General features: G+C 39.5%; 1 protein-coding gene across 1 annotated transcript; it reads left to right on the top strand.

The window, feature by feature from the left end:
- Positions 1-6,931: 6,931 nt before the first annotated feature.
- LOC112292706 (ACT domain-containing protein ACR12) lies at positions 6,932-10,659 on the top strand. The gene is made up of 10 exons (XM_024541455.3): positions 6,932-7,515; positions 7,875-7,932; positions 8,176-8,286; positions 8,505-8,602; positions 8,813-8,897; positions 9,261-9,320; positions 9,655-9,707; positions 9,889-9,994; positions 10,131-10,199; positions 10,374-10,659. Exons 1-10 carry the CDS (start codon positions 7,304-7,306, stop codon positions 10,434-10,436), a joined length of 915 nt encoding a protein of 304 aa, XP_024397223.1. The 5' UTR covers positions 6,932-7,303; the 3' UTR covers positions 10,437-10,659.
- The last annotated feature ends 442 nt before the right edge of the window (positions 10,660-11,101 follow it).

Genomic DNA, 11,101 nt, shown 5'->3' with positions numbered 1-11,101 from the left:
GAAACGACCAATTCTAGTGCAAATACTGAGAGGCTAGGTTCAGTCACCTCGTTACAGTCAGCCGGGGCATACTGAAATGCTCCATTCGATTCCAATAATGGGAGTCAACAGGAAGGGAAAGGACCAATTCACACGACGGGTGAGCCTGGTTCGAAGAGCCAATTGGATCCAATTTCAAGAATCCAATCCGGGTCCTCTTACCCAATATGGGACCTGAATTGGTCGGGCAACCCAATGCAGTCTAATTACGGGAAAATCCAGGTCTTACTACGGGCCTCAGCCAATCTGATGCGAAGGACCAATTTGATCCAATTACGGGAACATCCGGGTCTTACTACTGGACTCTTAGCCGATATGAGACCTGAATTGGTCAGGCGACACAATGTGGTCCCGATTACGGGATTTCGATTCTGTTTCATGCTGTCCTGTTCTCTGTGCCGTTTCAGGGAATGTTATTTTCGGTAAAAGGATCTCTTAAAGGTAAAAACGAAGGAGAAAGCTCTGATGGAGAGCCAATTCCGGATCCAAGACGGAAGGAGCCAATTCCGGATCCAAGACGGAAGATTGAAGAAATTCAGAGGCTAGGGTTTGAAAGAGGGGAGAATTAGGGTTAAAGGGGAGGAAGGTTAAGAAATGAGGGGGGTTTTTTTTTTCAGATCGGGGTTTTTGGATCGAAGAGCTAGCTTCAAGCTCTTTTCAAGGTCACTAGTTTGGTTTCATTAGGATTTGTGAGGGGAGAGCAATCGCTGCTCAAAGTCAGTGTTTATTTTGGTATTTCGGATTTTATATAAAACATTGATGGTTTGCATTCTCAATCGGTTTGTGCAAGTCGTGTAGCATCTATGGGTCAAAATTTGGTATTGTTTGGATAGTTGGGTGTGCTAAGTGTATACAAAAATTTGTATTAATCTAACAATGCAATCAAGAGATATGTGGGTTTTAGTACAAAGGGTTGTCAGAAGTTGGCAATCTAGGGTTGGATAGGATTCTGTGATATCTGAAGATCTACTGGTTGGATCGACGTAATTTTTTGGCTTGGTAATAGAAGATTTGAAGATCAAGCGGCTATTCAATTTTGAGCTGGAGTTAACGGTTGACAAAGGAGAAATCACTTTTGGAGTTTCTACATCAAATTTCAAGGTTGCGGCTGAGTGTCATCAGTGCGGTTTTTGGGCGTTTTCTTGCAATCTGTACGTTGGGTTGGGCTGAAATTTTTTGAGCATATAGAAGGCTTATACTGGTATTTGGGTGCAAAATTTCACACTAAGTGAACAGTTGGATCAAAAGTTACAGCTTGTCAAAGCTCACTGGCTAGGGTGAGGGCTTGTTAAGAAAAACAAAAACAACTTAATTATAAAAAAAATAAAGCAATTCGAATATTGTATGGTTAAAATGACTATGAGGAATGTTTTTTAATTCTTGGAAATTGATATTTCAATTGTATTCTTCATATATCGATAAAATCTATTAGGATTTCTTTGTTATTTGCAAAAACAACTATACCTTCCACAGCCAGATACCCAATGTATTCCCAAACAAGACAACACGTAATACGACAGCGTGCAAGGTAAAATGATTACTCGGCCTTCAATATGGAAACTTCCACAAGAATTACCACTAATGCTTGAAAGATTGCATGGTAATATTTGTGGTCCTATTAATCCAATATCAGGACCATTTTGTTATTTTTTGGTCTTTGTTGATGCATCACATAAACAATCATATGTTTCATTATTATCAACTCGAAACATGGTGTTTGCCAATCTTATATCTATGCTTATTCATTTTCAGGCATATTTTCTTGATTATTCTATAAAAACATTGCATATGGATAATGCAAAAGAATTTGCATCAAAGTCTTTTGAAGACTATTATACTGCAACAGGAATTAAGTTGACATATTGTATTCCATATGAACATTCTCAAAATGGACTTGTAGAGTCATTTATAAAATATATACAATTCATTACTCAGCCACTCCTCTTTCACACAAATTTACTTGCATCTATGTGGGGTCATGCAGTTTTACATGCTACAACATTAATACGCCTCTGCCCTTCTTCTCTTGAAATTGTTTCACCACATGAGCTCATTTCGGGTCATATTTCAAATGTATCTCACTTACGAGTATTTGATTGCCGTGCTTGGATTTCAGTACGAGAACCTCAACGGCGTACCATTATAGCTCATCGACAAGAAGGTATATATGTTGGTTTTGATTCACCAAGCATTATTTGTATTATTGATCCATCAATTGACACATTATTACGTGCACGTTTGTAAAATTGTCGTTTTTAAGAAAATATATTTCCGTCTCTTCAAGGAGGAGTATCCAATCAACAAAGAAATAAAGTACTCATATTTGAAGTACTAGAAACGTTTACAATGAATCCCGATCCTAGGACATCTTTGGCAGAAATTGAAGTTGCTAAGATTTTACATCTAAAACAGATTGCGGATGAAACATCTGATGGCTTCAACGATGCACCTAGAATTACAAGAGTTCATATTAATGAGGCTCAGAATGCACCTGCTTAGATTGCAGTGCTATTGACTACAATACCTCAAGTTATAACAACAACAATTAAAAGAACTTGTGGACTAGATAAGCAACCACGTAAGAAGAAAGCTATGAAATTGACTAATCCTAGTATTATTTCTCAAGAAATTAGCACTCATCTTGCAGGACTATCAATTCATGATGATATATCCATGCATAATGTACCTTTAATTCTTATGAAAAAAAATCTTGGAATTGGAAGAAATAAGAACAAGTTGAGTAAAGAATTATCTATTCTGTATTGTGCTATAGATGATATTTGGGACAGACCATCTGTTACGGTAGATGAATCATTTACATATATGATTATAGAAGCTCTTTCTTGTGAGGAAGATGATCCTGAACCTCAAATCATCAAGGAGGCGATACGTTGCTCAAATTGATCAAAATAAAAAACTGCTATTGAGGAGGAGTATGCCTCTTTGCGTAAGAAGAAAGTCTTTGGTCCAATTGTAGACACTCTTACATCTTGCCCTGTGGGATATAAAATAGTATTAATACGCAAGCGAGATGCTCAAGGCCAAATAATCCACTATAAAGCTCGTCTTGTTGCTCAAGGATTTACTCAATAATTTGGCATTGATTATGAATCCACACATTCTCCAATCATGGATTCAATTACATTTCAATATATTATTGGAATGACAGTTCATGCCACCCTCGAGATACATCTGATGGATGTAGTAACTGCATATCTATATGATTCTCTTGATGGAAATATTTATATGAAAGTTCCACCTGGCTTAAAAACAGGAACTTCAAATCGACCTACTTTAGGACAATATCGTGGTATTAAATTATGTAAGGCCTTGTATGGTTTAAAACAATCCGGACACATATGGTATCAATGTCTTGAAGATTATTTAATTACAAATAATTTTATAAGTCATCCATTAATCCCTTATTTGTTTATCAAACGAGATAAAATTGGTTTTGTGATCATTGCTGTATATGTTGATGATCTTAATCTAGTGGATACTACATCTGCATGTGTTACAGCTACTAACCTACTTATACGTGAATTTGAGATGAAAATGTTAGGAAAAATAACTTTCTGCATTGGTCTTCAGATTATGCATCTTATAGATGGTAGCATTTTTTTCTACCAACTAACATATATTAGATGAATCTTGCAAAGATTTAATAAGATTGATGCTTATCCATTGTCTACACTAATGGTGGGACGTGGTCGTGATGGTCATGATTCATACCGTCCATGTGAGGAGGAAGAGAAAATATTGAGAGATCAATATCCATACCTCGTAGCGATTGGAGCATTTTTGTATTTAACTACACCTACAAGATCAGATATTGCATTTGCAGTTAGTGTTCTTACAAGACATAGTGTACGTCCAACACTACGACATTGGAATGACATCAAGCATTTATTATGTTATTTAAAAGGTACTGAAGACTTGGGATTATACTACACACAATCCGCAGATCCAAAATTGATTAGATATTGTAATGCAGAATATAAATCTGATATCGCAAGAACTAAATTTCAAATAGGATATGTATTTTTAAGACATGGAGCTACAATATCATGGAAATCAGTGAAACAAACAATAATTGCAATTTCATCCAACCATGCAGAAATTATTGCCTTACATGAAGTATCTCGAGAATATATTTGGTTGCGATCAATTAATAAATTCATTCAAATAACCTGTGGATTTTCATGTGATGATTCTCCAACTATCTTGCATGAAGATAATAGTGCTTATATTGCACAAATGCAAGTTGGTTTCATTAAAGGGGACATGACAAAGCATATCGATCCAAAGTATTTTAGTTATACCCATGACTTGATTACTGATCAAGTACTTATAATTAAGAAAATTGAATCTACAAATAACCTTACTGATGTCTTCACCAAAGCTCTCCCATTAAGCAACCATCATCGACTTACTTATGGCATTGATATGCGGCGACTTGCTTTTCTTGAATAAGAAAGTTAATGAGCTCTTTAAATAATTAAAGAAAATGATGTTGTATTCTTTTTCCTTCATCTATGGTTTTGTCCTTAAATAAAATAAGATTTTTCTAGATAAGATTTTAATGAGGCAACAATTGTTGATCTTGCAAGTTCATAAAAAAGTATAGATCATAATTCTATACAAATTTTATATTATATAAATATTATAATGAGCGAGGAAGAGTGTTGAGATTATTAAATGTAGCCGGCACTCTCCATAATATTTACTGTAGACTATAGTAAATACCATAGCTATAGTATTTAGAGTCTAGTTGAGAAGTACTGTTTATCCTCTCTCCTTTTCTCTTCTTGTATATGAGAAACCCTCTTGTGTGTATGACTTACTACTACTCTTTTCTCTTCTTGTATACGAGAAACCCTCTTGTATATATGACTTACTACTACTCTTGTGTGTGTGTGCATGACTTACTATTACTCTTGTGTCTTTCTAAACATTCTCATGGGATTGAATTTTATACTTTCACCTAATTTTTAGAATTTGTTTTCTAGTTGTTGCCAGACTCGCGAGCAGAGCTGTTCATGGTTTGGATAAACTTGACTAAGAGTACTATATGTGGAGCACTGAAGGGATACACACTCGTGGAGCACCTTTCTTTGTCCTCAAAAATAGAAACATGTGCCGTCATTGGGGGATGGAATTCGGGTCGTTCAATGTGTGTCATAGCATGAGTGGTAAGAACATGTACACAGAATCTAACTTCGACTAAAGTTGGGAGCAATCTTGCTCTGCTTCCAAGGTAAATTCCCCGATTGCCACTTTGTAACCACGGCACTGCCGCCGGTTTGGAACACTTCGCAAGCTCTCACGGCAGATTGCAGAAAGTTTCGATCTCGAGATGCCAGCCACCTAGTACCGTTCTCGAATTCGGAGCAGTAAAAATCTGGATCCTGCTCTGGCTCGACCATGTGCACCTGGGATTTAGTATATAATATATCGCCCTGAATTGATTTCAATCACTCCCAATTTTCTACCTCTTGAAGCGTCTTGATCTAGTTTCCTCTGCCGCATTCGAGCCTTTCGCCTGTGTCGATCCCATCTTCTTGACTCGGAAGATAACTAGAAGGTGGCTGATTTTCTCAGCCGGAGCTCACTGCTCTCTCAGAATCTTTCACTCATTGTCATGGACCTCAAATTGGCAGCTCTACTTTCAGCCACGCTCAGAGCGCTTATGATTTCTGGGCCTCTTTTGGTTAACGCCCAGGCATCGGTGGAGATAGTGAACCTCATCGGGGATCAAAAAGGATTCAGCCACTTCTGGTCAATAGACAAGAGGGAGTTTCTGAGGATGATGAGCAATGGGCTTTGCTGCTCTGCCCTACCTCACGCTTGGTGCTCGCCGGAATTTCAGGAATGGCAGCGGCGCGGATGGGGGCGTCCAAGGCGTGCGGGGCCCAGGCACTGCAGAAAAGCACAAGCTTTGGGCCCCATTTAAAACCAAAAAAAACACAGGATAAGATAGGTTATCAGCCCAAAGGATAATTTTGCAATTATCACAAAAACCAGGAGTACATGTGCTATTATCAAAACTTGAGGGGTATTATTGATATTTCGAGAAAGTTCAGGGGCATGTGTGATGTTTGTCCTTATAGATAATGTATGTATATACCCATACACAGAGGGACATACATATAAATATAATTATATAATTATACAAATAATGAAATACACGTTCGAAGAAACCAAGATGTTTAAATTAAAAAAAATAAACATATATTTTTTTGAAATAATAGCTATTCTCAATATATATATATATATATATATTATGAGAATATGTTTTACAGTTTATTTTGAAAGAAGATGACAAAAACGAAGGATAAAAGTGCACCCTCCGCTACCACAGAACCTACCACAAAAATAATAAAAATTTAAAGAAAAGGAAACCTCACACCACAGTACATAAAGATTCCACGAGAATATCCAAATTAGACCCACGGTCAAGGGACAAGCGCTCACAGGGCACACAAGGACGTGCCGTCGGCGCTTCAGAAGGGTGGCTTAAGACCGAAGGCGCGGAAATAGGACCGGGGTCACCTTATCGTCTTGGTACAAGGAGCGCTCACACACACGCTGAGAATATTCACAGCTGACGAACGAACGAACGGACGGACGAACGAGCGAATGAACGAACGGCCGAACGGAAGGACGAACGAACGATCGAACGAACGATCGAACGAGATCTACTCACCAACGGAGACAGACCCCCACTCCATCCTCGTATGCGGTCTCAATTGAATGCATGCACGCATCGGAATCGACGTGAATGAATGAAATTCTCGATATGGATGAATGAATATGGATCGCATTGCCTACGAATGCAAAAAAAATCTAAGGACATGGCTGTAGTCGCTGCAACTTGGATTTCGGTGTTTTCTGCCATCGCCTGCGTGTGTTGGCCAAGAATCGTAATCCTGTCCGACGAGGACTTCGCTGCTGGAACATCACCTCCCTCCCTCCTTCTCCTTCGCCATTGCATTCTCGATTTTCCTCTTAGCATTTTTTGAGGTGCGAGCGGGGAAGGAATTGGAGCGCGAGGATAAGAAGCAGAAGAAGAAGGCGAAGCGCCGGAGGTTTGGATTCTGAGGATTGCGGAACCGAGAGTTGGCGTTGTGGTTGAGTGAAGTGCAGGAGGAGTTGACGGAGGAGCGAGAGACAGATATATATATATATATATATATATATAGAGAGAGAGAGAGAGAGAGAGAGAGGGTTGCCTGTTGGAGGGGGGGGGATAACGCGAGGCTCGATGGCGATCACTTGTGCCAGCATCGGAGCTGGAATCACCCGCTTGGTGTCTCCTGTGAGCACCAATTCTTGGACGGGACGTCCTTGCGCGACCTGCATGCTTGCAAGCTGCTCGCGGGTGACCGTATCTAAGGGAGCATTGTCGCTTTTGCCGTCTTTGGTCGGAGAAGAGCGGAATGAGCAGGAGGACCGACGCCGCTTCAGTGGCCGCAGGTTAGAGACCGTCGACGGCTGCAATGTCGTGACCTCTTCGTGGACGTGCTTTTTGATGATTGCTTTTTGCTTTCAATTTGACTATTTTCGTTGCATCATATGTCCCATGCTTGGCAATGCGTCTGTTTCGTAGCGCTGGCTATGGTTCTAATGGACTTTTCTATTTATTCATTAGTGCTTCTCTGGTGTTATTAAGAACCAGCACCAATGTGTAACTATTTTCGTGATCTCTTATGCGTGCGGAAACGACCCGTAGAAAGCAGCTGTATACGCTAGTTCACTAAACACGGTCTCTTGTTACTAAGTGGAATGATTGATGTTCTGGAAAAGGAGTTTACTTACATGAGTAGTGACTACAGAATGGTATGCCGTGCTACTGGGGATTCCGCAGGCGTCGTCGCTTCTGTTGAATCAGAGGTAAGGCCAATTGAAGACTCATGGAATAATGTATGTTTCATCTGTTGTGTGTTTAATTTTTCCACGGCTCTGCAACGGGCTCTATGCTAGCTCCGATTAAGAAATATCCTCTGGTCTTGATGCATTCGTTTAACATGATTCGAATTTTTGAGGAGGGACTGCCGTATCACTTCATGAATGGCATGTAGGTTGTTTAGTGGTGATTATCTATCTGATTGTTGAAGTGCGTGTGTCATCTATCAGGCTACTGAAGAGGAGCCAAAGCCGATTGTGCTAATTGATCAGGAGTCGGATGCGGAAGCCACAATTGTGGAGATCAGCTTTGGAGACAGGCTGGGTGCTCTGCTTGATACGGTTGGTTACTATTTTCATCTTCTGCATTACCTTTCTTTTGGATTTTGGTAAACTAGAAGCGTAAGTTCTCTCCGTATCTTGAATTATTCAAATAAAATTGTGAATCGGTGCACTTAAGTGGGTCTTGTTGTAAAGACTAAAGACTAAAAATAGAATAGAATAAAAAAATACATAACGGACAGTCTGCGCTTCCTTACTAATGTCTTGGTTTTATGCAGATAAAAGCGCTTAAGGACCTGGGACTGAACGTCATCAGGGGAGTAGTTACAACAGAGGGTCCCAATTTGCGGCGCAAAAAGTTCTTGGTGACACGCTTGTATGTTGAACAATTCGTGTTCTTTTCTTCCTTTTCATGATATTTCGAGATGTCACATGCGTTTTTAGTAAGTCTGCTTCTGATGAATCGATGATTTGGGGCCATGTCTTGGTGAAACCAAAATGTCTGGCTTGGATAGTTCTCAGTTTTGCGAAATTTTCTTGTGCGTCTGTTTTGATAGCCTAACTGTGCAACATTTGACCCTGACAGGGATAACAACAAAAAAGTGGAGGATCCTGAGCTGCTGGAAGCCATTCGCCTTACCATCATAAACAACCTGCTTCAGTACCATCCTGTACGAACCTGTCGAAACCCTACCCTGATGTTTTCCGAGTCCTCTCTCTCTCTTTTGTGATTGCACATTTCAGCTGAGGTACGGAGATATGAGACGCATTAGTGAAGTCATTGTCATTTCTTTTTATGGTCCGTTCCGGGTCCTCAAGGATTTCCCTTAAAGAATAGGGATTCCAATTTTAACTTATTTTAGTAGGTGTTCGTAGGTAGTTAAGCGCTTGATGTTGTGTTATTGAGGCGTTATAGATAGAGTAATGCTGAATGATTTATTGTGCTATGTTCGAAGAGGTACGCCAATGTTGGAGATGGTGCTGGTTTGATCATCAGAACTGACCATCTTTTGGCCTGTATGTGAGATATACAGGAATCTGGTGAGCAGTTGGCCATGGGAGTTGCATTTGGCGAAAACCCACCAAAGAAGGAGGTAATGATTTCGATTGACTGTCGACTCTTTAACCTGACGCCTTTTCCTGATATGAATCGTAGTGTATCTTTCCAAGGCTAGGAGTTGCACTTGAGTCCGTTATCCTCTGAGGAAGTGTTTGAGTTGATGTATAGTTCTTCTAATTGAAAAGATGTACTTTGTCATTTTCATCCTGCGATACTAAATCGATCGCAAATAGATTGCCTTCATTATTACTAGTTCATTCGGAATGCTGATACAGAACCAGCAACTTAGTGATAGTATTGTAGGATGATTTAGTACAATGGGTCGTTGTTTTCCGTTTTGAGACTGAAATAGAGATTTGTTCGTTCAGATTGATGTGGATGTGGCCACTCATGTTACTGTTACAAGGGAAGGTTCTCGAAGGTATTGACAGAGCTCTTATGGATTTTTAACTTAAAGTTATCTGAATTTCTTTTGCTTGTCCTCTAAAAGTCTCTTGTGTAAAGTTTGTGATGTATATCTGTGCAATACCTGAGCTTCACTAGCATATCACTTCATATCTGTGAACTTTGAAAGTAATGATTTGCAACGTTGGAACATGCAGTTTGTTATCAGTTGAGACGGCAGACAGGCCAGGATTGCTGCTGGAGATTCTGAAGGTTATCTGTGACATCAGCATTTACGTGGAGTCGGCTGAAATCGATACGGAGGCAGATTTTCTTCACTTTGTCCCACGTCGTATTTAAAATGTTTGAACTGTGCCACGTTAACTATTTTTCGATGTCAGTACTTCCGGTTGCTATCTATCTAGAAGTATCTGACGTGGAGGGTGGAATCGAATGGCAGGGGTTGGTTGCTAAGGATAAATTTTACGTCACTTATCATGGGGAAGTCTTAAGCAAATCTATGGAAGAGGTAAGCTGTTCATCCATTGTGGTTATGAGATCGATGCTGGTTCATGGTCCTTTATTTGTTTCTTGGTCCAACGATCACTTACAAGCATGTCTACTCTCTCGGATCGTAATCTGAGCATGACTTAACTGTGGTGCCCGGCTACAAATGTACTGAGTCGATTGCTTTTCATCTCAGGTTCTGACGAATGCTCTTCGCTATTACCTGCGGAGACCCGAGACTGAGGAGGACAGCTATTGAGCTCATCTCTACTTGCGGATTGTAATTTAGTTCAACAATATGGTAGACTACAACTGTGTCGTAGATGGGTCATCACTTGGCTTTGGCATTGAGACGGTCTGGGAAAAGACTCATAAGAATGATCTCTAGTGAGGATTAAAAATCGAACACTCGAGCAGCTTTTGCTTGGTGTATTCTGTACATTTGAATATGGGAAGAATTCTATGTTCGTTGCCTTGTGATACTTCTGTGTGAATTGAGGTTGTCGTTTTATGAGTGTTTCAATGCATACTGTTGTTGTAAAATCTGCGTTGATCTCATTCGTAAATGGTAAATGCATTAGAATCATGTTGTGTTCACCTATCTTTGCGAAATTTCTGATATTAGTACATTTCAGTGAAACACACAGTACTAGTGAGATACGTGCTGCTCTAATGTTGGTTTAACTCGTACGTTTAAGTATCCTGTCGACTACATATCCTCTCAGCGCTACATGCATTCTAAAACCAACAAGACTAATAATAAAATAGTAAAAAACGATACATTTTGGTTGAAATTGTTACATTAATTTTTCAGTTCACTTGTGTCTTGGTAACTTATCTAACATACCTATTAGCATTGTGTTTGTTGCATTGCAAAAAAAATTCTTAAAATCCTTTTTTTGAAAAAATAAAATAAATAAAATA

The sequence above is a fragment of the Physcomitrium patens genome, chromosome 15 (genome assembly GCF_059467195.1).
Source record: "Physcomitrium patens ecotype Gransden chromosome 15, ASM5946719v1, whole genome shotgun sequence".
NCBI classification, from domain to species: Eukaryota; Viridiplantae; Streptophyta; class Bryopsida; order Funariales; family Funariaceae; genus Physcomitrium; species Physcomitrium patens.
The sequence above is the reverse complement of the archived record's forward strand: the minus strand, read 5'-3'. Positions and strand labels throughout refer to the sequence as shown.

Bases quoted from the DNA above. Each gene is read 5' to 3' on its own strand.
- LOC112292706 (XM_024541455.3), top strand. From the start codon at position 7,304: ATGGCGATCACTTGTGCCAGCATCGGAGCTGGAATCACCCGCTTGGTG. The intron at 7,933-8,175 runs GTAAGGCCAATT...GTCATCTATCAG, and splicing joins TCGCTTCTGTTGAATCAGAG to GCTACTGAAGAGGAGCCAAA. The intron at 8,287-8,504 runs GTTGGTTACTAT...GGTTTTATGCAG, and splicing joins TGGGTGCTCTGCTTGATACG to ATAAAAGCGCTTAAGGACCT.